The 27,182-nt window shown below is 34.6% G+C and overlaps 1 protein-coding gene across 1 annotated transcript in view; it reads left to right on the top strand.

Annotated features, from left to right (window-relative positions):
* Positions 1 to 27,182, top strand: part of map1b (microtubule-associated protein 1B) — a 51,565-nt gene that overhangs the window by 11,231 nt on the left and 13,152 nt on the right. The window contains exon 3 of the mRNA XM_088909856.1: positions 24,030 to 24,112. Within this exon, the coding sequence (XP_088765982.1) occupies positions 24,030 to 24,112 (83 nt within the window). The remainder of the gene's footprint in view (positions 1 to 24,029; positions 24,113 to 27,182) is intronic.

Here is a 27,182-nt window from a genome sequence, read left to right as displayed (position 1 = left end):
GAACATTTTTTAACCATTTACTGTATTTTTTGTTTTTTGCAAGATCAAAAGTCCCAACCCACTGAGATCACAAGTTTCTGATACATCTGCTCTTTCTTACTACTGTAAATTCATAACCTAAACAATTTGCATTTTTTACTTCTGCAAGCCAGGAGCAGAAATTGTTGACAATTTAGTTGATAAATGTTCAGTAGTCAGGAAGTGGTCAGATCAGGTTGTTAGGTAAATTGTAAGGAATCTGCTAAGACTGGTCATCAGTCCGATGAGAACTGGTAATCAGGGTCTAGTATGTCCCTGACATCTAAAATGTAGAGGTGTTACGTCTTTGGCAGTTCTGCATCCTAGTTACAGTGAGTGGGTTTTGCGCACTGTACCAATATATTTATTGTTCTGTCATTTGGTTTTTTCATTATAACCACATATGACTTTGCCCTATCATTAGTTTTTGTGGAAAAGTTCAATTTAAAGTAAAAACTAGAAAAATAAATAATGGGGAGAAAATAAATGGATTTGAAATTGTAGAAGACATTTAAGGGAAAGATTTTCTTTTCAATTTGGCTTGTAATTTGTGTCTACATTTTTTTTAAATCAGGTCTCACTTTTGGAATTTAGTCACCTCACTCACATATGTTTTCAGTGTTGAATACAGGTTGAATACTTGTAAAAAAAAGCTATTGCTCTGGATGATTAGAAGCAGGTGCTACATCATCCTTGTAGAGATACTGTGTGGGTAGTTCTATGATTTTGCCTTTTCTTACATTTTCCTATCATTTGAAAAAAAGTTTGAGGATTTTCTGAACAGTATTTGCCATCTTGAAATCTCTTTGACACCCATCGTTACAGGGGATAGGTGACTTTTAGAACCACCAATCAAATTAACAGCAGTACTTGACATTTATTTTTCTGTTTCAGATATGACATTTTGTGACTTTGAATGTAAAGCCCAGAAACAATGATGAATCATTAATGAGACCTATACAGAAGTCATTTCAAGAGTCAGACAAGATTTTACTTAGGATAAAACCCTATACCCATGAGGAAAATAGCTAATCGGTTGACCACTGTTGACGGGCTTGCCTTTAACACAATTGAACTGATTTTGTGAATTTCTAATTTACCTGTTACGTTCATTTGAGCTAATCATAAAGAATGTATAATCTTACAGACACATCGAGGATGGGTCAATTGAATAGACTTTTACATTGCTATACCATGAAAACCAATATTCTTATTTTAATAAACTCTGTTTAGGCCAGTCTATTATTAAATCCTAATTAGACAGCTGTTTCAAGTGTTGTGCATCTGTCTTGTTCTTGACTTGTACTGGGTACTGTAGGTTAAAAGGCACAACAATTCACAGTTTAGATACACTTCATAAAAACTCACAGGATTGTGATGTTGGAAACAGATTTAAAATAAATCTCAATCAATTATCTGTATATCTACAGTAAGTGCCTCAATATCAGCACCTGACTCATTTTTTTCGAAACAATCTCTGTGACTGAATATTAGCATAGTTTTTTATGTTTTAGAAGGAGAGGAGTTCATATAGGTGAAAGTAGAAACTGGCTTTTTGACGATAATTTTTTATATCTCTATAATATGATATCTCTGATATCTCTTTACTCATGAAGCTTTTCACCATTGGCTTTATCCATTAATAGATAGAGTTATTTGTTCAAACTTTACTTTTTCCTTAGCAGATTTGGAAAAGGACTATGTTGTTTATTAATTTAATAGTTTCTAACTTAGCTGATTTTCTGAGAATGATTGCTAAGAAAAAATTAACGTGGTGATTTTATTAAGTGCATTTCTAATTGCCTCTGTTTCTTTTAATCTTATTTATAGTTGTTCAAAAAAAATTACAGAAAATATATTGATATTTCTTAGTAAAATATTTTACATGGAAAATATGTATTCCCTGAAATAAAAAGGTTTTGTGTAGAGTAAATTGTACAGATGGACACTCTGTTGAGCTTTGATTTTTCTTTTAAACTGGAGGTTTCCATCATCAGAATATCCGAAAGGTCACAAAGGTTCTGTTTCTCTATAATACTATATAGGCAGTGCTGGTTGTGCTGTGTTCATGAAAACTCTGGTGTGGGGGAACATGCAGACTCCATACATACTTCTGAAGGGAACATGCAGACTCCATACATACTTCTGAAGTTGAAAGTAAACCCAGAACAGTGGCAATAATACAAATCACCATGCTTCTATTCCACTAACTTGAAATACAAAATTAGAAGTATTAATTATGTGATCAAAGTGTGATTTCATTATATTAAGTGCACTGACTCCCCCACAACACAGGAGTGGATAAAGATGTTAGAAAATGGATGGATGGAAATACACCATTATACTGTACCTCTTGATTCCAGATTAATCTGTATATTATTTTGTATAATGCCTTACTGTTTTAGTAATGGCCAGAAATGTAGCGTAATAATAAATGTAATACATAGTATTCTCAAGGCTCAGTAATCTTATTTGTTAAGGTAAACTATGAAAATTATTAAACAATAAAAGGAAGGATAATAGCTGCTTCATAAAGCTATAGACCGAGCTATTTGCAACACTGCATTGGGTAAACAGGGTATTGCTTTTAGGAGTACAAGGAGAAATCAAAGAAGTCTAATTTGTCTAATTTGTGAGGTCATTCTGTGAACTGTAAATAAAAAAATGTGGGAGATGCTATTTCTGCATGCATTTTAAGTTCCTAACAGCAATCCTCTAAAATCCTCGCTTTTCCTTGCTGTGGTGTGTGTGCGTGTGTTTCACTCTTTTTTGAAACATTTCATTTGGGATTTTTGGTTGGCTGCCTTTGTCCTTGAAGACTCCCCGGTGAAAACAGTTGCCTTGCAACGTACCGCAGAGGAGCAGCTCTGTAATTAGAGCAGGAGTCTGTTTGCCTTTGTCTGAAACTGGCTGACTCTGCAGCAAGACAGACTAAAATTATTGTTCTGATGATACATAGATACACTGTGTCTAATGTTAGGATTTTTTTTTAATTCTAACACTACTCAGTAAATGCTATATTTGTGGATGTCAGTGTACAGTACATCTGTTGTCTGTATCAAAGCGATGAACAAGTTGTGTAAACAGAAAAGCCATAATCCGCCCCTTCTGACAGGGGTTGTGACTTAAGCCTGAGGGTAACAAAGAAGGTTTTTTGTTCAAATAACAAGTACCCATACCAGCTATTTTCCTGTTGGGTACCATTGAACACATCTGGTCATGTCCATTTTATTAATTCATTTCTTAGCTAAACCCTGAATTTGGGTGTAGATTTTTTCTTAATGTCACAGCTACAATATCTTGTATGATAGTGCAAAAAGTGATCCTTGAATGTATACTATTGATCTGCTTCTGAAACAGCATAATTGCAACATTATCAAGGTTATGGTTTCCATTAAACACATTTTTAAAGGATCTTCTGACAACACTTCAATAAGAAATTAAAAGAAAATTGGATTGTTCTTGAAAACGTGATCGGCATGTTCAGTCAGATTTTATTATGAATGGATATGCTGTTGAAGTTGTGATTGATGAATAGGAAGAGTGTTATAATACCTATAGATGCCACTATATTTTCTGTCCCATGTCTGGGATAGTCTTCAAGGAATAAATACATCTAAAAGCACCTTCAAGACCTTGGCCCTCAAAGACTGGCAGTGTACATCCTATTTCTAAGTGAACATGTTAACATACATCCTAATATATTGTCCTTTTCCCAAATTTTAACCTTAGATGTCTCATTTAGAGAATAGAAATAAATATTCAGAAAACCAAAAAAAAACCCCATTAAATACATGTCCTAGTAGAATGGAAGTTGAATGTGCATTAAAGGTGAGTTGTGAGTGTCTCTTTTTATTACACATTTTTTGCAGTGTATCTTTCACAATAAAGCCTTTCTTTGTGCATTCAATAATGTAACTCATACACTTGCCAGTGGGCAGCAGACATTTTTTATAAAGGGTTATAAAAAACCCTTTTATGCACCAATACCCTGTGCATTAAAGTGTTGGACAAAAAAATAAAAATCTGTGATCAGCTGTCTTGGCAGCACAATTTTCAAGGTCAGTTGAAAATCAGGATGTTTGCCAAATCTAATTTTGTCAAGAAACTGAAAGAGTTAACCTCAAACAGCCCTATTTAGGGAGGACATTGAACACTTTTTTAACATTGCTAGAGTAATCGTTCACTTAAGTGACACAAAGATAAGTAGTGTTGCTGTGCCATGGGACTAGGATAATCACAGCCTGTCATACTGTACAGTGGCATATCAGTACTATCTACAGTATCTTAAAGCTTCAGACTTAATAACTTCAAAGCCAGAGAGAACAGGAAACAGACGCAGGGATCTTTACATGATTAATCCTGAGAAGAAAAGTCCACATTTTCTTATGGTATTGTAACAGGTATGTAACAGGTGGCTTAGTCAGAGAGCTTTCGTTGAAATGAAAGAGCTCAGGGCACATGCCAGCCAGATGACCACATCCTAATGGCACCTGAAGTGTACATTGAGCTGAAGCATTTAGCCTCCCAAAGGAAAGCTGGCATTTATCTGTGACTCTAGGGAGTTCTCCAGGCATGTCTAACAGATGATGCAACTGCTCCAACATGAGAAGGTCTCCTTGCTGGACACATTGTGTCAATTGAATCCTGCCACTAAAAGCAAGAAACATTTTTTTTCTGTAAACCTAATTCTTAATACTTTGTTTTTAAAGGGAGCAATGAGTAATTTAATACACGTATGTTGAATTGTATCTGGTATTAATTGTACTCTTTATTTGGAAAATGGTATATCTTAATTAAAATATGTTATTTAAACACATTATCATTCTAAAAAGCTTATAATCTTAAACTGTGACACATACTGTATACTGTAATTAAAGCAAATGTGTCACAATGTGATCCCAGAATACAAAATGTGGAAGCATTAATCAAAGCTCGTGACCTTGTCCATTAGACAACTGCATAACATACACACATAAAGGCATTGATTGAAATACTGTTTTTTCAACTCTAAAATATAGGTAGAAATAACTTTAATAACAGCACAAGTTGTTTATTTTGCATAGCATGAGCAAGTCATCATTGCCAGGCAATTTGCACAAGAGTCCAGTTTAACTGATTATGTTTCCTTTTCTGGTTCTGCTCCATGACAGTTAGCACTATCTGTTACAATGTCAGAAGTCACGTATGATTTATAACCTTTTTGGAATATGCTGTGATAAATGACGAGCCTTATAATTATCTTGGGGGCTTTTCAACAATCTGAACAGTTAAAAAACTTAGCACTTCATTGACGAATGAGTGATAAAGCTTAATGTTTTCTTAAATATTTTCCTAAATAATTTACTTTGTAAGCCATTAGTTGTGTGTTTAAGATTGCTATTTTTTGTAAAAGTAGTGGTTTACTTACTGTTTGCAGAAGACGCTCATTAAATGTGCAATACGGGATTACTCAGAATAAATACACATTTTAGGAGTCCGAAGGTATGGAATCACCTAGTGTGGTTTGTCTCATCCCCCGAAAAATTGTAATGCAACCACACAATGCAGGAACTGATTTATCTTGATATAAGTTGTGATAACTTGCTAGGGTGAAAAACAGCAAAAAAACTATATTTTGAAAAATGAGTTACTTGGTTTGAATGAAATATTTCTTGGGAAATTACTATGGATTATTGGATGGTAGCCTATGGTGGTGTTCTTTCATGAGTCTGACATCAGCTGTGCTAACAGCAGCCATGTGTCTTACTTACTTCAATGTGTTCCTAATAGACAAGTATGTCACATTTCACCAATATACAGTACCAGTATCCAGCGGCTATGGAGATGAAGTGGCTGTGGAGAACGGCTGTGCAATTCAGAATATAGCAAAGTAGAAGCATTATAGGAAGGCAGATGAAGCTGTGGACTTTCACTTTTAAAATACCACAAGAGAATGTGTACTTTTCATCTCAGGATTAACCATGCAAAGCTTCCTGTGTCTGTTTCCTGTTCTCTCTGGCTGGAAATATCATCATCTAATAATGATGAAATAAAATATTCTTAGTGAAGACAGAATACTATTTCTTCTAGCAGATGTTAGATGACATCATTTCTCTTTAATGCTGATTGCATTACATAAGAACTCTCAGATTGGAAATGGAAGAAATTTTCAGGCTGGAAAATTAGTTTGACGAAGACTAAGGTTTTGAAGAAATGAGCTTGCTATGGAGTTTGTACATTATAATGTGTTAGTGCTAATTCTCTTCGTATAGCAGTAACATTTCAAATATATGATTGATGAAAATATTTTTTATTGTCCATTTACTTGTGAAAAAAATAGCATACTATCACCTATGGTACTTTAAAACATAAAGTTGAATTAATTGAATAATAACCCTAATATGGCAAAATGTGTGATGAAAAAAGTGTGTACGGCTTGCCTTTATCCTTTAATAAAATCCCCTCATTTCTGATAAGAGCAGGTAAGTTTTAATTGGATGATGACTTTGATTAGTGTAATCAGTGTTATGGTGGTAATACTTCCATTTGGAGAATCTTCACTACTAGTCCCCGTCCTTTAATGTGACTTGAGGGAAAAATCTGTGGCTATTTAAAGATAAGTACACAGCCTTTTGATTAGCCTTTAGGCTGACAAGAGAGAATGGTAATGTATTCTTTGACCTTCAACCCTTCAGATAAAAGTCATTTGCCTCCTTTGTCACCTTTATTGCTGGTTTCCTCTTTGCAGATATTTGCACACGAGCTCTGATGCACTGTGAATGTCATTAGTCTCCTAATGATTATGGGAAGCTAGTTAATCTGATTTGAGTTACAACACAGCTACGAACTGGTGACTTCTATTCTCAATATGTGGGGATAATGGTATGCTTTTTAGCCCACAAGTTGGGAAAAGCATCAGGTATGATTTATCTTGAAGATGAGATACTTATACAAATACTTTTCTTTCACTAGCAAAGCAAAAATAATACTGAAAATGCCATGCTTTTTTCCCCTTAAATTTAAAAAATCAGATTAAATTCTTATGGAATTTCCACTAAAATGCAGACATATGGATTAAACAGAAATAATGGTACTGTCATTGCCATTAGTGTGCATAGGACATTCCTGTGTCAGGGTGTGTCAGTGGGATTTTATCTGTTTATTGATTTTTCTGCAGTTATGAGAAGGGAGAAGGTTAGACAGGAATTCTATAAGGTTACAGAAAGGTGTGAGGGCAAACCAATCTATTCTATTCATGTGTGGAGCATCATTTTATAATGTGCTCTCAGAGAACTTTCGGGAGTCAGTTTAATAAAATTAAATTAATACAATTAAATGTCAATTTAAGAATGTATGTTTTGTTATCAGAACAATAATTTCAAAAGTGACTGTTCTCTTGGGTTAAAAATTCTAAGTCGCATCTAACATCCTGAAATGAAAACTAAATCCTCTTTTCCTGCTTATTCAACCATTTTATTGTAATGTGGAACCTGTGTAGCTGTACCTAGGGTAGTTACTCTGTGCAACTGTGAAGTTGTGGGTTCAAATCCCAGATAAGCTACAGTTGTTGCGCTCTTAAATAAGGTACTTCTTTCAAATTTCTCCATTTATGCCCAGCTGAACTTATTTTCAAGCATAAAAGTGTGTTCTTCAGAAACAGTTGTACCTTCCAAAAGTGAAAACATGTTGATGACATCGATATATCACAACATAAGGGATCAGGTAAATCAGTTGGATTTTGTCTTTCTTCCAGCACCAAGAAAAGAAGAAGTAGTGTTAGGTGAGACCACAGAAGTGATGTGTGTTAAAATGGAGAGAAACCAAGGATCTTCTAATTCCTCTTAGAAGAGGCGTTATAACTGAAATATACAGTACAGACCCTTTCTAGCATGCAAAACAGTAATATGGTATTAAATAAGTACCATTTACCTGGTAGCAACAGACCTGGAATCCAGTAATTTAATTATGTGTTTTCCTTCTTCGTTAGAACAGAAAAAATTCTGATTGATCATATCATACTTTGAGCTGATTTTCTAATTCTGCATGTTCTTTTTTTAAAGCTGAGAAAAGTGTAAAGTGAGCTATCGTGTTAAGGCTACAGTTTCAGGAAACCTTTGTGTAATGGGCAGTAATTCAATGCTGCTTTGGAGTCCAATTCTATAAAATCATAAAGCAGAAGGACAGAAAAATACCAGGTCAGCCGAAAATACGTATATGCAGGAAATATTAATCAGTGGTATTTTTAATTTTGAATCAAATAACTTTCTGTTAGAAGATTCTGCAATCTGGATTTTATTGCTGGTATTGCTGGCAAGGCTCTTAATTCCTGAGGAAAAATAATTTAGTTGTCAAAAAGAATCAATACACGCAAAGCTAAAACAAGGAAAGACCAGAACAAATTTTTGTCACCAATTGCTAATTACAATGCTGACTTGCTTGCAGCCAAAGAATCACTAACTGAAAGTGAACCCAAAGGAAATACAGTATTGCTAATGTACTATAGATTTTTCCATAAGGTCATAATAAGCTCTTGTACAGATCAGTTTCAGTTGCTGTTCTTGCCTCCTGACTTCACGTAGGAAGTGGTTTTGAATACCAGAGGTCTGAAATCTACATCTTGATAACATTTAGAGTACTGATTCATTAGGGATCTCTACCATGTAATGTTAAAGCCTGTTTTTTTTTCATTATGATTACAACATACAGTATCTGCAAACAAATTTAATCTTTTGCAGGCAGTAAATAGACTTCAGAAATCCATTTTTCCAAATAACTTTGGAAACTTATACTTTGATATTTAAGTTATAGACTATTTCTTTGTGTAGCCTTTGTGTGTCCTTGTGTAGCCTCTTTAAATCTAAGACTAGGAAGTTGGCTGAGACATACAGTAAAGTGAATATGCATCTCACTTACAGTAGATAAGAAGCCATTTACGGCAATTGTTCTTAAATTCTGTGTCATTTCACAGCAATATGGTATATGTTTACTTTACCTGAATAACTATAAAGTTATTTAATGTATTTTGTAATTGCCTATACATGGGTTTATGATGAACACAAAGAATGTCTCTTACCTGATCACATAAAATATGTCACATTGGTGACTCCAGAATTTAACGCACATCTCCATTTTTAATGCTTGACTGAAACATTCTTTCATTTTAAAACTGACACATCATATTTGTTATCGGAAGCCATAGCAAAGACCTGGCAGAAAATGACGAACCGCTGCTGCTTAATCTTACTGCCAAAACTTGGTGGTCAATTTTACAACATAGCATGTGGCATCATGACTTAGTCCACAGCATTTAGCCACTGGTTTGCTGCAGTCTTGTATAGTGTATTGTCCTGTGACATTATTTCTTAAAGCACTTAAACCAACCTACTATATGTTTAGCTTTCAGGATATTACCAGCATTATACTCTGCTTAGCCAAAACAGATCTGCAAGAGGATATGCAACTCTTCTGAGGCTTGTTTTGCCTGGGTTGTCTGTGCAAGCAGCTCTGAAATACTTCTAAACGGAAGACTAAACTACAAAGATCTTTAAAATAGTAGATTCAAAACAAATACAGTACCTTTTAGAGTGGTCTTATAAGTAGTGTACAAGGTGTGAGGAGATTTGATGGCAAGTGAAGATTTTTCTCATTTTAAACTTTGGCTTTTGTGTCCAGTTGTATCTGGTTATGGTTTGACTCTGTACCATATTTGTCCTTTCCCGGAATATTAGTATAACACTAATATGACCTGTTCATAAGAAATGATCAGTGAGTTTGGCTCATGTATAGCTATTGCTGTTGCTCACAGTGACATCTTGTTTTGCTCAAGGGCAATAAGAAAAGGCGGTCATTAGCATAATGTAATATTTCATTGCATCAGGCTTATTAAATTGAATTTTGGATTTTCTCATAGAGAAAAGAGATGGAATAGTACAGTTCTGACCAGCTTGTGTGCTGTTGCTTTTTAAGTGAAGAAAATTAAGTGTATTGTTTGTGTTATTTTTCCTGATCCCAACATGTTCTCTCCCTATATATACAATTTTATAGTGTGTATTAATTGAAAATCTGAACTAGAAAATGTATCTCAGAACTTTTAATTGCTATCAGTGCTTTGTATTACGTATGTAGAGCACAAGTTACAAGAAGCCATTCAGCCAATCCAGCTCATTCAGTTTTTAGCTGTTAATTGATTCAAGGATCTTATCCAGCCATTTCCCGAAACGGGCCAGAGCATCATCTTTGACGGTATGGCAGGATAGCTTGTTTTAGACTCTACCATCCCTGCTTTGCTGTCTGTTGTTTGTCTTGACTGAGTTTCCTAAGGAAATAATAGGAACTGTTTTGTCTCATGATCATCCTTTTAATGATAAATCTGTAATGAATAACCATGTAATCATGTCCTAACTGCACATTGTTTGATCCACATTGTTGTCAGTTTTGTAACATGAAATACTGTTAAAAGCCTTTTACAGCTGTAAGAAATTGATCTTTCAGTTGCCTACGGTATCTTATAATTAGCTGCCAGTATAATGTTTTTATCTTTCTGGGTTCCCAACAAATTACAATACTGAAGAAACCAATGTTTCTATGAGTTCCAGTAAAATACAATATTGGTAGATTGCAAAAGTAATCAGAACACAGCGCGTTCGGTTAATATAGTAAATGATAGAACAATGCTCACTATTACCACAATAATTATACTAGTAATATCATTATATAAGTAGATGAGTTTTGCAATTTTCTGAGTGCACTGTTCTTTTTTCTAAAGAAGACATGTTCATAATTAATTATTATAGAGGGAAAAACTAAAGGCTAAAAAAAAGGCTAAAATCTAATCATGTCTATTTAATGTTTACCTATCTCCAATTATAGTAGCTACTTTTATGTACTCAAAGTACATGAGACAGAGTTCTGCCCTGTTGGGAAGCCCTACAGGCACTGTGAGAATTAAGAAATTTTCAGATTAGATAAGCATTGAGAACCGAATAACTTGTATCTGTTCATAACATTTCTTGTTCTTTCATACGGTGTTATCTGTTCCTTCAGAACCTAGGGAAGTCTTTTGAGTACCGTTTATATCACATACCAAAACACACTTCTCATGCTCATTTCCAAACAAAACTGATCCTTTTCAAGACACATTTCAGTACCCATCTCTTTTGGCAATCCCAGTATGAACACATCAGTTTATCATAGCAAATGACTGATGGGGGCTGCAGTCAGTAATTTTCATACTATTCCAAGGACTGACACTTAAATATGGTGCTAGGCTCATACAGTATATGGTATTCATGCATTAATGTAACAGCACTGTGCTGTATAATGACAGTGGAATATGAACAGATACTGAGACACATTTAAATGCCACGATTGTGCTTTTCACACAATGAATAGGAGCTCACAGGCACAAGAAGAGCCACAGTAAACTGGGGTAGGGATTTGCTCAAAGGAACAAGACGAACACATTTAATGTATACTGTAACGGTTTGTCGTAACATTTTAAGTGGTTGGTAAAGGTATAAGCATATTTACAGTATGTTCATGTTTACATCCAAATGCTGTCTGAAATATTCAGAAGAGTAACTGAAAAGACCTCAGGGTGATCTGTTTACAAAGGTATTAATGAATGATCAATCTTCCACATGATGTGCTGTTAAATTAGCCAAATGAGCTATAATCCCTTGTTGAAGTGGAAAATCATTCTTATGCTAAACACGATCAACAAATTAATCATGTTTTTCCTGCTCTGCTTTCTGTTCTATTCTCTGATAAAGTATCGAATTTTCCCATCACTAGGCTTGACGTGAAAAAAGTTCTCATCCTACAATAATGAAACATTAACACTATCTGATAATCACTGATCCACCCAAAGCATTTCATTTCATGGTGCTTCACGTTAATCCTGAAATAATGCCAGGTAAAAGATGGGCATTTTTCTTTTTGAAGTTTCTTATTGCATGGGGAAAAACTCATTAGTGTTGTAAACACAATGCAAGCTTTAGCTCAGAGTGTTCACAAGTCAAACTTATCATTTCAATATGTACCCTCTTCTAAATGTCTACTACTTTAGACTTTACTTTAGGTTTGTTGTAGCTAACCATTCTTTTGTTTCATTCTCAAGTGCAATGCAAACAATGTATCATGTATCTTGAAGAAGAACTCACTTGACCAGCAAACACTTGCTGTTTATTGGCCAGTATTTCTTCGATGTTGAGCCATTGGAAACATAGAAGTATACTGTAAATGTAGGAGCTCAGGTTAGCTCCGGCTGTAACAAATCAGAAAATTGTCTTAACTGACAGAACACATTTAATAATGTGCAGAAATTGTATAGCTTTGCAAAGGCAGTAATGGAAAACTGTTAATAAAGATACTGGGTATACAGTAGGTGTATGGTTTTACGGCCAAAGCATTCTAGTAAGTTGAAAGGAAAAAAAAAAGAACCAGACTCTATCAATGTTAGAGACAGACATGACTATATTCATTCCAAATTCATTCCAAACAAAATGAGTTTTAACACGTCAGTGAGGACTGGGAGCCTGGGTTACTGTCCTTCCAATATAGCAATCTTTTCTGACAAAAAGGGAGCTACTGTAAGTGATGCCATTAGTGATAAGTGGCAGATGGCTGTGCTGTGCGTATGGATTTATTCATCCCAGACAGAAGCAGGTTCAATGTGAACAAAGGAACCCCAAATTACAGTTTAAACTAGGTTCACTGCAGTTTGAAATAAAACCTCACTTAAATTTCTCCAGCTGTCAAAATTTGGAGCATAAAACGGCCACTCTTTCATCATAGAGGTATTTACGATAAAAAGTATTTCCAATTGTCTGCCATTTTTGGAAAGTTCATAAGTGCAGTATAAAAGCCCTGGGCCATTTCCACAGACTAGTCAGACTGAAAAAGGAAATCCAATTTTATTTGGTTATTTAAAGATGGCACTGTGTCATTTATAGTCTGAATGTCATTCTGTCAGAACTGCTGCAATCAGTTAGATTAACCTTAATTCTTTGGAAGTGCTAGAATCACTTTTAATATACATACTGTAAATTATGCCACTTTATAAAATCACAAAAAAACAATGGTGAATATAATGAAATAATGTATGAGCTTCTGTATTCTGATCGATATTTAATTTATTTATTTCTTCTCAAATTGTTGTTTGCAACGTTCTTTACCTTCAGAAAGTCTGATATTATTTTCTCTGTAATAGGAAATTTATTTTTTTCAAATGTTTTATTTTGATTTCATGAAAAACATACATGAAATGTTTACAATTCCTTGCCCCTAGAACTGTTCATATTGTGCCAAGAGAGATACCATGTTTCTTTTATTTTAGAAAAGTGAACTGTGATGTGCAGATCGTTCACTTGCAATAGTTTACTCATTGTTCTGGTGGCTACTGGGTTTGTGCAATGCTGAATCCACCCAAAAGTATAATGGATGTTAATATTACATTTATAGACATTTTTGAAATACGGATGTGTTTTATCTCAAATATGTTAACCCTTAATGAGGTATGATGTAGAAATTCCCCAGTTATAGGAGCTAAAGGAGACATTTTTGATTGATGACCATTCATAATGTGTCAGATTGCTGGCAAATGACCTGTGTTAAATGAATACCTGCATCCTTCAAAATACATTAACTATGATAAGCATTGAACTTTTTTTGTCTGGATTTTGTTCTTTCATTAGACAAAACATCTATTAACCTTAATTTGAAAGAACTAAGAAAACAATGATGTTTGAAATGCTAATTATACTGAGGTAAGAATTAGTTAAAGAACAAGTATAAAGAATGAAGTGAATGAGGCACAGCTTTTCAAAAAATACCCAACCTTATAATATGGGCATGATTTTACAGAGCAGATATTATTGGAGAGTGCACTTCATCGAAACAACATGAAAGCTTTAACTACCACTTATAAATAAAAAAAAACACTATTGGCGTCTAACAGCTGACACCCCTTATTTCTTTTTGATATTTGAAATGAGTTAAAAGGGCCTATTTACTTCTATCGTGCAACATACAGTACTTTCTAATTCCTTCCTGCTTTGTTTTAAAAATTCATTAGGCTAATTCATTTTTAATGCAATAAAAGTGACTAGGTTGTAAAAGAGTAAACCCCCAAGGACGAGTAGACCTATATTTTTCACTGCCTAGTCAGTATCATACTTAAATCAAGGGAACGGAAGGGGAGGGGTTAATTGTGAAAGCCTCATTCCTGCTTTGGCTGTTTATTACTTTACTTGAAGTGAAATAAAGAAGGAGTACCTTCGAACCTGTTAAAATTAGGGCCAGAATTAGTCCCACTGTACAACTGCTGCCGTGATGGCAGTGTGGCTAGATAGACGTCTTGCATTGTGCCGGGGTTGGGGAGTGGTGGGGGGGCTGAGAAAGAGATCTCATTAGTCTGTGCAATCCAGCTTTGCAATTCATGTTAACATTATCATGTCCTGGGACAATGGATCAGAAACTACAGTGGAGAAGAAATGTGATATGGAACTGGGATTTCACAGCTAAGTGTGGCTGCTCTCCTGTGGGGCTTCTAGACTGGCTGAGTTGTAATTCAGATAGCTGGTATATTTGTGCTATTGTAATATACTGATTATTCCAGGTGTCAGAGATTAGGCAAACTCAGGTCATTTTTCAAAGAGTTACAATATAAAGCAAATTTATCACGAATAAGTTTGAAGAACATACATCATGCCTTTGTGACAGAAAATGAAGAGAAAACACTAGGGGTTTCTCCCATTTTAGAATATTGGATTTCTCGTTGTAATCACATGCAGCTGTTTATTGGGGGATGTTATTCTCTTAGCAACCGCAGACTGTGTTACACAGTGAGTCTTTTCCCTGTGGACAGGCAGCCTGATCGCATGCACGTATAGTGGGCACACCCTGTGGATCTGAATCCAGTATCCTGCTGGCAGTAAGCACTTGGAATCACATTTGTACATGAATAACCGACAGGTGATAATTAGTATTCTCATTTTAAGTACAAAAGGCAAACATATCTTGTCATAATCTAAGAAATTGTACTAGGAAGTAACTGTCATGGATGTAAAAAGACCCCTGTCATCATCAGTAGGTGTAGTATTTGGATTTAGATTAAGATTAACCTTTTGTTGTAGTAGTGAATGGCTCCTCCATAATAATTTAATTTCCTTTGTTCTTGCAGAATACAACATAAAGTGTTTATAATTTGTGATCAAGGTTTTTAAAATCTTGAACCTTTCAGTTATGGCATGCTATAGAAAGGTGTTATATCCTTTTTTTGCTTTCTTTCTTTTTTGTTCCTCATGCATTTTTTCACGTAGTACATTCATACACTATAAATTTATCAATCGTTTTTTTCATACTACATTTTTAAAACAAAACACCTAAGTGTTGAAGTAGTTCCTTTTATGTTCTGCATATACTGTATGCTACATGTTCTTATGCTATTTTAAAGAACTGATGGGTTAAATTAAAACACAATATATGCACCACATATCCTTTATTGCTGTTGTGCCTTCTACTAAAAGAACTTACATTTCTGAATTAAAAAAAATCTCCATCATTTTTTTACAGCAGATGTCATGAAAACAGCCTTTGAAGTTTCACAACCTGCATACTACTGTAGCTAGACAGAACATGTTTATCTCTGGTTTGTCACACAGTACCTTCCAGGTATATGAAAGATACATTACAGTGACAAAATGGAAAAAAAAGGTTTTATTAATTATTCTAATTAACTAATAGTGCATTTAATTTTTTATTGACTGATTTTTTATTGTTATTCAGAAACCCATATAACAAGTGCAACATGGACAGGTCCTAGTTGATGCCCTCAAAGCTTTCCTAACAATCATATCTGACAGAACCCAGCCATTGGAAAGCAAAGCCGATAACCTGGCCACACACAGCCAGGCAGATGACCTGGGCACGCACAGCCAGGCAGATGGGAACTAGGGAAACCCAAGACAAAAAGTAATCTGGAAGCTGTTGTCAGGCGACACTGTCCAAAACAAGAACAAGTTATGAGCTCATCCTCTGCACTATGAGATTTGAACAGTATGGACAGAGGCTCGAGTGATATTGAACAACCGCTATCAGACACCCCGCTGTGCAAAATGTTAGTGCTAGACAGACAAACAGGAAGAAGATAGATAAACTTTGCAAAAGCAAGTTAGGCACCATAACAGGTACTGTAGATTGAAAAAGAGGGTTTCTCTTTTTTCAGAATCAGCAAAGAAGAAAAAGATCTGTAGTGGTAAAAAATACAGTGTTCATAAGTCCAACTGGAAGGTCTTTGTTTCCTTTAATGTCACAGGGCTTTTTATTGACATGGAATATCATGAGATTTTCAAAATACTTAGGAAATTCCCACATTATTGATGGTCATAATAACTGAAATGTAAAGCATGGGATAATGCTTTTAACAAATAATTGAAGTACGTGTTTTGAAATCACCAATCCAAAAACTGTGTTTTTGCTCAATGATGTCATTTTTAATTCAGACATGAGACTTTTGTGGCTCTTAGGTTGATAATCTTCTTTGTCAAGATTGCAGGAGGGAGAACAGCAGCAAATCGTACTGGGCTTGCTTTTGTGTTTCTGCCTTTGCCAATAACATCAAGTGCATTTAAAACTGAAAACCAAAGGGGTGTGGAAGTGTGGAACAATCTTCCCAGCCCTGCCGATAATTCTGATACCCTTGCTTCCTTCACAAAACAGCTGGATGAGATCCTTGGATCAATTATCTGCTAACTACCAAGCCTGACTAGATAGGCCTAATATCCTCCTCTTGTTTGTAACAGCTCTTGCCATTCATTTTTGTAAGAACAAAACATATTCATTTGGAGAAATAAAAAAAACTTACGCTGTTAGTTAGTACCACCTACAATGCCCCAGGGCTGGAAACAAATTCCTCAAAAGGATTCTATTATTTGGGAAATCGCAGAAATAAATTTAGAAAGAAAATAATCTCAGTCTTTAATAAACTCAGTCTTTCTATGCTATTTCTTATGCATATAAACAATTCAAAGACTTTTACCTGCAAGGCTCATTCTACAAGGTATATCTAATTATCTTCCTTAACCTGAGTCTAATTTTTTTATAATAAATGAAACAATGATCACAATGCAGTTTACAAATAAATGGGATTTTTTGTCTATTGATACTGTAGAAAACACCATTAAATTATTTCTATTGTACTCCATTCTACTTTAAAGAAGCTGTGATACAGATAAATCTTTTATCTGTCAGGTACCTTCAAGGGTGCTCAAACTTTTTTGTTTTAACATTTATACGTAAATTGCATCTTTGATCCACACCACCTTACTCCTCTTTGCTTGAATTAAATCAGGCCCCACATTCTTTATTTGTATCACTTTTTGGAAAAGCTCCTTTAAAATTATTTTTAATGAATGTAGGTCTGGTGTTCATTTATTGTAGGCAAGAAATAGAAAAGTAATATACAGTATTCTTTGAAATACTCCATATTGTATTAGCTTCATTACCAAGGCTATTAATGTGATATATTCTTTTATACAGAAAATGGAAGTGATTCAGAAAAGGATTGGCTTTCTTACAGACACATTTAATATGGGCTACACTTGTGTGCTAAATTTTTCAGTCATGTATGCTTGAAATGAACCTCTGGAAAGAAAAACACTTCTGGAATACAAATGTAAAGTTCAGACTGTAAACGTACTCTCCTTTGAGAACAATAATTATGAACTCTGTGGTTATTTTCCTGTCAACACTTTATATCTTTATGTTAGTTTTGCTTTTGGAATACCCTATTCATACCATGTGTATGTACCCCTGTTCTGTAATGTCCCAGACAGTAACATAGTATACTGTATATCACATTACTTTTCCTTCTGTAGGTTGTAGGAGGTCTCAGATCTTCTAAACTCAGCAGACTCTCCTTCACTAGTTAATAAAGTTATCTTCTGTATATAATAAAAAGCCTCAATCCCTATAACAGTGTCAAGAAGTACAATTGTTGTAATGCAACCTCAATTATTCAGTTAGACTCTTCAGTTTTTTATACATCTCAGTGTAGCAGGCTGTGGCATAGAATCCACTGAACATTTTGGCTCCTGTAAAAAGCATTGTCCCTCATATAGACAGATATCCTTAAGGATTAAGACAGCAGATGTTTTCTAAAGGTACACTTCACTACAACAGCTGGATCGCAGATTCAGCACTAAAGAATTGTTAGCTAAAAGAAGAGAAGGAAGTGGTGAGAAAAATGGCAAGTTCTCTAAGAACCCATCCTTTTACACTTTAACACGCCTTAAACAGAGTCTGAGGTGAAAGTGAATTTCATTGAATTTCATCAAATGCTGTTTCTGGGAAATATAAGATACCAATTTCGTTGACTACTTCTGTTGCTGTACATGCAGTCCACCTAGTGTGTAAAAGAAAACTTTAAGTCCAAAGAATAAATTGGTTTATTAAAACTGTTTATTGAACCTTATGCTAAACTAAGGCATTTTACAGTCCATTTGTTTCTTAATGGGATTTTCTCTATTGAATTCTAAATAGATAGTTCTTTCCATTACTGTTGTGGTATATTGTGCTTCAATATTTTCTTTTCATTTTGGTTTAATGCTGTAAAAATTCTGTTAAAGGGAATATATCTTATTATCATGAATATTGTGAGCAACATTATTTTTCATTTTTTTACTTAGCCGTTTAAGGTTGTGTTCTTCAATAAAAAAGATAAAGAGGGGAAGTCAACCTATTCATGCAGTTAGAAAACAAGAAATATGCATTTAAAAGTGTTACAAACACATTTCCTAGGAAAATCAAATATAACTAACAATGTTTCAATCCCTTCTACAGAGTGAAGATTTTTTGAGCATAAGTGCTTTTTTTATGGATGACTTTCAAAAATTACAGCCACTTTATTTCCTTGGCTCATGATTTCTGACATGAAACCCCTTTTCCTGTAGTCACCTGTGAGTCAGATGGTTTGAAACTGGATTCAGGGACGGAAACTACAGTAGCTTGCAGTCATTTGCTGGACTTCTGAGAGACAAATGTACATTTCAAAATTATCCAACATTGTGCTGAAGAACATGAAAACGTACACAAGACCATGAAATTGTAAACTAATTAAGGTAGTTCTTTCAATAATCATTCCTGTGGTCTTCAAGACCTTATAAAATAATTTACAAAAGTTCCAGTGCAATCGGTGCCTTTTTGCTTTGTCTTAGCACCAACAACAGTGACTTTTAGAAAAAAACATTGATCTATTTTGATATTTTCTTCATGTTACCAATCTTGTGCTTGTGCAACCAATGTGCAATCCACCTCAGCAGGACATTGTAAACCTCCACTATACTGAACATCTCACCTCTTCTTGTATTCTTACAATGAGCACTAGAGTACATACAGTAATGACAAAGTTTTGTTATTAAACTTTGGACAAAATAACGTTCTGCAGTTTCTTCTTGATTCATTTATGATTTATGATTATGGGTGCTCTTAGTAGTTATTTCTGCTTAGTGTTGTATAAAGTGTTTCATTGAGCAGTTCAGGAGAAGGGTCAATTACAGTAAGACAAATGTGAACACCTTTGAAATAGGGAATTGGGGATTTCATCAGTGCTGCGATAGCTGGATTGTTAGCTTCAATTGTAGCCTTAAGAGTATTGTCTTACACAAATTTACCTCCCGCCATAATCAGCTTTGTGCTGCTCTGTGCCTTTTCAGAAATGCCCACTGCAGCTGCTAATCGAAGAAAAGGAACTTAATGTTTGATCAGTATAAATGTTGTTTAAAGCATAATCTTTATTTTTTTTGGTTCTCGTATTTGTATAAACTTAGAAAAAGGGAACCTTTGCTTAGCTCATAGGCTTTTCTGATGTGGCACAGGTACCATAAATTAAAAGTGACCACTCAGAACAGAACAGAACACTTGTTTTGTTTTTCTTTTTTTCATGATTTATGTTTGTCTAAAGCCACGCTTTCAAGTGGAGGGATACAATTTTTTCAATAGCCTTAACATGTCATTTCGGGCCACTTACACAAAAACAATTACTGCATCTGGGCAATAGTCAAATAATTGGAGTTTCCCTCAATTCTTAATAACAAAGGGAAAAACCTGATATTACCAAAAGTTAAGTATTTGTTTTTATTCATTTATTGTTTTGAGGTGCCAGAATGATGCTCTCATTATTTATAAAGAATGTACTCAATGTAGGCAATGGGAAAATCCACATCTATTCCATTTTAAATAAATTAGCCATTTATACACATAACACCTTAAGCTCACAGGTGACCATTATGAGGTCAGTAATGAATACTGCTATCAGGGCACCCTGGGAACCTTAAGCCTACCCAGCCTCACTAATATTTAGCCTGTTGGGTAGCTAAATTTTCATTTTTTATTTAGTTCATTGAGAATCTTCACAATATCATCTCCATTTCCCTGGCAACTGATTCTTCTACTTTGTTCATTTATTCCTCTGAGTTAGACACAAATACGAATAAGAAAAATAAGAAGTTTTTCTTGTCACAAAGGACTGTTTACCAACGATTGCAAGCAGAAGGCTTGAAGAGAAAATACATTGGGCTTGAAAGCTATTGATTCTTAGGCTTTAAAAATGCCATTATCCAGTGTCAGCTAATTTACTTGTGATGGAGATCAAACAGGCGGTGTTTATTTACTTTGATTTTTTAGACAGGCCGAATGGTCTCTTCTCTCATGAAGATTTGCCTACATCACTTTACATTTGGATCGCACAGATTAGGAAAGGAAAACCTCATTGCTGATAAAAATGTTCTCTCTGTGTCAAAGCTGTAGTAATGACTACTGGGAAAAAGGCCCTGTGGCTCATTGTCTGAGGATGATAATCATGACCTACAGGAAGATACAGGTTACGTGGATTTAACAACACGACTTCCTAAACAAAAACCAACAAAAAACCCTGTGTAAAAGGCAAAGATTCAAGTGACTAAAAGAAACAAAATGGATGGATGACATATGAAATTAAAAACCAATCTAATTTGTTTTGAAGAACGGCCTTCAGCCAATGTCTGTAGGGGCTAAAAATTATTTTGGTCTTTCAATCTGTCACCACAGTTCCTACCTTTCAGAATAGGAATAGGCCTAGCTCTCCTCTTGAGTCAGACAAGTGTGGACTTTCTGTAATACATCAATTTGTGTATAATGACAGATGTGATTACAGTATATTAGATTTGGGATAACTGGGGGCATTGCACATTATCTGAAACCTGTGTTCTCTGTTAGATATGACAGAACACAAAACATAAGATGATAAATTTAAACAAAAATAAATATACAGCAATTCAGAAATCTACTTTATCATCACCATGTTCTTTTAATTTGATAATGAAGTATGTCAGATTGGAAAATTCATTAATTTCCTATGAAAATGCTGAGTAAAAATAACAGAGGAAATTACTATACAGTATTAAGCTTATATATTATATATCTACAGGGAGATATATTTTTCAGGGAAGTAAATCAGTTCTCCAGTAAATGTCTCCCCTGAAATCCAATATTTGCATTAACTGAATAGCTGTCTTTGCTAGCCTAATAGAAGAATACCATACTTGAATATTTATGAGTGAATCCAAACTATTGTACCACAATATCCCTTTTGTTGGCTGTGATTTAATTATTGAAGAGCTATTTTAAATTACTTTATTAAAACACGTTTTCCATAATTATGACATGAATCAGGTTATACTGGTGGATGTGCCATTTGAAATCTACTGTACATTTCATTTCATTCTTTGTCAAAGATTGCAGTACAGTTTCCTCTTCAGGTTTCATGACTGATAAAGCAAGAACTTCAAGTATAATTTTCTGTAGCTCTTCCACAAAAGGATTTCATCTCATCCTGGCACTGCTAGAAACATTTTCGGGGTGAAGTGAGAAATTACCTAAAGCTCTGAAGTTATTACAGAGTATGTTGCACAACCTGATCTTGATGTAGTAGAACATATTTCCATGGATGACAGTAAGGAGTTTGGAAATCTTTGTGTCTGCTTGTCTTTTTAAGTAAGACTTGTCTTTTAAAGTAATGGTGTTCACTTTTAGAAAACAAAAAGATTTTGTTATAGTGGAAATAGTCATTCAAAAATCTGGTAAAAATCTTTTATTATAAGATATACCTGATAGAAAAAACATGTGCTGTCTGTATAGACAGGGAATCTATAAATTTATGAATGCACATTAGGAAATTGAATTAACACAGGTGTGCTGCATGTATTGTTCTATTGTTTCATATCTGCTTTATTGCATAATTCAGAAGATACTCGTTTTATATAAAAAAACTAGAAATACCATCAGTTGGATTAAGGAATGCTTTACCAATATATTGTTTTCAGATTTTGCAGTTGTTTATAGACACAAGTTGTTAAATAAAATTGAAGATTTAAGATTACAGTATGTTTAAAAAATAATAGTTAAGTGGTGGGCAAAAGCTGTGAGCTCTTTTTGCAACAAAGAAAAGATGGATGTGTGTGATAGCAATGCCGATTGGAACACTGGCCATGCAGAATAAAGTACTTAGCATACTGTTTCAAAAACAAATGCCATTTACTGTTTAATCTGCACAAAGAATAAAACAATTATTAAATTGGTGACATAAATGCATATCAGTATAATGGTTTCAGAACAACTGTTCCTGGCAGACAAAGTGTTAAAGAAGAGATTAGAGAGCCTGTATAAAGCAGTCTCTTTTCAGTGCTTCTCTCTAACACGACTGTTTCATGGAGTGATGGCCGGCTGGTGGCAACTCCATTAGGCAGCAAGTAATTGGATGTGCACATCAAGAATAATGTATGTGGAGGACTCCTGGGGCTGCAGACTGCTGACAGTTCACTTTTTATTGATCAGCTGCATGAAACAGCGCTGGCAATAAAGGCTTATTGCCATATGCTGTCCGCTGTACTTCTTGGAAATATTATATTACATAGAAATCAGAAATAAATGTTGTTTTTTATTACTTTTCAGGGAGAAACTACTTTATATATACAGCAATAAGCTCCTTATTTGAACAATTTCATGAGGCACATCGGCACAAAGCAGAAAAGTTTCAATAAATCATAGAATTTAGAATAATGTTCAGAAACGGTTAAAGATGAGCTAATTGTGGCAGATTGTACTGTAGCAATGTGATCTTCATTAAAAACCATTCATATTAGGCTGTTGAAAGAATGTTTTTGTTATGAAAACAGAAACACTTATTCTTAGAATAACAGAAGAAAGTACTGGCTATTTAAAAACATCAATTTACAGTAACATGGTGTAGGCTAAGGACAATAAGAAATTATAACAGAACTTAAAACCATATTATTTCACAGAACTGTATCTCTGCAAAATGTATAGTGCAGCTCTTTCAGTCTGGTATTTAAAAAATATTTTTCACAATACTGATGTATTGCCTGGTCTGTTATAAACTGATTCTAAATTGATTTTTGTAATTAGTCATAAAAAACAAGCCACACGGTACCTACAGTTATCCTCCCAGTTCCACATTTTTCTAATGTTCCACAAATATTTCTAATTAAAAAGTGTTTTTCACATCTTGATTGGTATTGTATAATTCCCATTGCAGGGCCCCATTGTTTTAGCAGAGCAAAATGAAGCTATGAAACTAAAGTTCTGCTCTTTGCAAGTACTGTTAAAAAACAGAAGGATTTTAAGGGGGAACTGTACCACTATATTAATCATCCATACAGTACATAATAACATTCTAAGCAGATTCATTTATGCATTCTGAAAATACGCTCATATCAAAACCACCATTTTAGTTTCAAATGAAATAACAGGTTTCCCATTCCTCTAACTACTAAACTTAATTTTATTACCTTTTTAAGTACAGTATGTATAGCCATAAAACCGATTCCACTGTCGCGTTCACAATACATTTAATCTGTTAGTCTTAGAATACCTAACAGCATGTACATAACATAACATAAACATGTTTTTAGCTGTTGACATGTTCTCCAGAATAAGTTCCTTTTGTCTAATTCTGCTGTTTATCACTTTTCAAGGTCAAAAAATCCTACACCACAAAAGCAATGTTCTGGAAACTGTTGTTCTCATCAATCCCTCAGATGAAGCAGTCAGCACTGAGGTAAGTGGTTTGTTTGAAAGCTCCTACATTTTGAATGCGCGCCAGTTCAGGCTATTTCCTCATCTTTGCATGTCCTATACAAGTGTGTCACCAAACAATATGAATGAGTGTACCGTGATGAGGATTTCTTTAATATGTAAGACTTTTTTGCAGTAATAATTTTACTTTGCCAATGAATCACTGTGTATTGAAGGGAACACACAAATATATCATGTTAAAATCTGGAATAGATTTTAAATATAGAATAAGATACATCATTTACAACAGCGTCCTCATCTTTTGATCTGACAGTCTTAATTGGCGACTGTCACAGGGGAGCTATATCTTCCATTTCTCCATAAAAGCCTGAAAAGGGAAGCACAACATAACGTGTTGGTTCTACTCAGATTATGAGAAGGGGAATGACTAATGTATTCTCAGGCTTTGTAGCAATTTCCCATTAGGCTTAAAAGGGATCAACATACTGTACAGGCATTAGAGCAAAAAAAAAAAAGGTAATTCTGATCAGTCTTTCTGCCTCATTTGCAACCAGAAGATTAAAATGGACAAAGGGAGCCTGTCACCTGTAACATTTATTATATTCCTATGGGTAGATAAAAAATTTGCAATATAATCATGTCTATCTTGTATACTCATGCAGTTACTATAGATCAGCTGTACTGCAAGAACTGGTTACTTGCAGAGAAGTCTTGGATGGGAAAAGCTGTATGTTAAAACACACATCATCTAGGGTTATTTTTTAAAGGTTTTCCCAAATTTTCAATGAATTGCAATTTGCTATCTATTACCCTTTCAGATATCTAGCTACCTTTGATGTGATTTACAGTATGAATTTCTAAGATAAGATTTCATCATGACAATAGACAGTAGAACTATCCGAAAAGACTTCTAATTCTGCTTTGTGTATAAAGTATCAAAGTAAAAAACCACAGACAGGTGTTCAGACAGATATTGATATCAACAGACATATCAAACAGACATTTTAAATATTTATTGTATCACTTTTTAATTAATATGATATTAAATGAAGTTTATTGTAAATGTGTTTTTAATTTATTGATTTGGCATGTAGTTCTATACATTTCCAGAACTCTTCTTTGAAGAAAAATGTTTTTATGCCTTTTATTCCAAATTCATTGATTATAATACAATTAACATCTAGAAAACAAAATGAAAACTTTGATATTAACCTAGCCCTCATTAGGCATTGTTCCTGTGAAAGACAGATCTATAGAACCAATATGTACAGTAGGCCCATGTAGTTATGCCCTATCAGGGGCTGTGACCAAATAAGTGGGTAGAGAAGACTAGTTCTAGCAATGCGCATCTCTCATTTGAGAAACAGAAGTGAGGATAATTCCAATACCACCATTTAAATTATTGTAGGAAAATGCTATAACATGCACCAAATTGACCTAAAAACTCTCATGTCCTGCATAAATCAGTTTATTTATAAGAGAAACAATCGACCCCTGGAAAATTTCCCATTGGCTGTTCATGGTGCCTGTGTGGCTCATGAAGCATTAAAGAGTTAGGATAAACATGTATCGACAACAGAGGACAATGACCTGTAATCTAAATGGAAGTGCACAGCTATTCACTGACAAGCCCCCTTCCCATTGTGTCCAGAGCTGCTCTGTATTTTAACAATACAGCACCGTACTGTAGGTTGATAGGGGCCCTGGCAGGCAGCCCAGGACAGGCAGCGCTAGCAAAGGGGGGAAAAAGACAGCTAATTCTCTAATGGATTTAATACAATTGAAATTGATGAGATTTGTGTGAGTCACATCAGGCAGATGACTGTGCCTGTTGGCACAGTACTGCATAATATAAATTGACATGGCTCGTGTCTTTGAAAATAAATGTGCTCTTTTGACTTCGAGACCCCCCACATGTCAGCCCTTTACTGCAAGCACAGTACAGTACAACTTTAGTAATTAGATAAAAAACAATAATGGAAATATTGATAGGACTCCAGTGTAATGTACAGTAGCTGATATTCAAATAAAGAAAAGTATTGTTAAAAAAGCAGAACAAAGAATTGGTAAAACTGTATTTGACATTTAGAGCTTTCAGAAAATATAACTGAGTGGATGATTCCTCTTAATAATGTAATGATTTTTTAGTTTATTTTATTAAGTACTGTAAATTTTAATCCAGCAGTGTGTTTTGTGTGCTGATTTCTTATAATATGATAAGGACACCAATTCTTTGCCTGCGGAACCATTTCAATGCAGTACTTTGAACAGCCCGGTGCACTGTTGACCTTGTCTGACCCATTACAGTGCTTATTTCACATATTGACTTCACATGCGACAGCTAGCAGTGTAGCTTCTCCAATAGTATGACAACTCATATCTTTTAGGAATTCTGATTAAGTACGGGTATCGGAACATACTGTTTTTCACAGTATATTGTAAATTTGACAAACAGTGAAGAGCTTCTCCAAAGATACTGTAAGTGCTCTTCGTGTTGAATTCTCCAAGTGTTTTTGTCAGAGTAACTGTTATACACTCATAGTCAATGTTTTGATTAACATAGGATGTAAGCACACAGGAGTGGCTGGGATTGTCTTCTTTCCCCCACTTAAAATCTACTAAATATGACTTGCCCTAAAGAGAGATATTTTCTAACTACAGTTAAAAAAGTGGAAAAAATAATAACTTTAATTTATAAAGCACCTATCCAAACCCAAGGACGCTGTGCATAATAGAACAAGACAAATTGTAAGACAGTCAGACATACAGTAGGCCACAGTAAACATGTGTTTTAAGTTTTGTTCTGAAAACAGTCAAAGAATCAATGAAAATGGAACAATGACAGAAAAATAATGGCCCTAATTACTGTGAGCAAAGGACTCAACTGAACAGAGTCTACGCGAGGGATTGGGTACATGAAGGAGTTTAGAAATATACAGTATGATAGAGTCAGATTATTTAGAGCCTTAGAACTTAGTAACAAGATCTTACGAATTGAAAATGTGACTTTAGGCAACCAATGAATGTCAACAGAGGTTTTTGTTAACATTGAACAATAACTGTGAGGAAGGAAAAAGTTGTTTTCTGCAGCA

This window comes from Atractosteus spatula, chromosome 3 (assembly GCF_055471065.1).
Source record: "Atractosteus spatula isolate fAtrSpa1 chromosome 3, fAtrSpa1.hap1, whole genome shotgun sequence".
In the NCBI taxonomy this organism is placed as follows: Eukaryota; Metazoa; Chordata; class Actinopteri; order Semionotiformes; family Lepisosteidae; genus Atractosteus; species Atractosteus spatula.
This window is presented reverse-complemented; position numbering and strand designations above follow the sequence as displayed.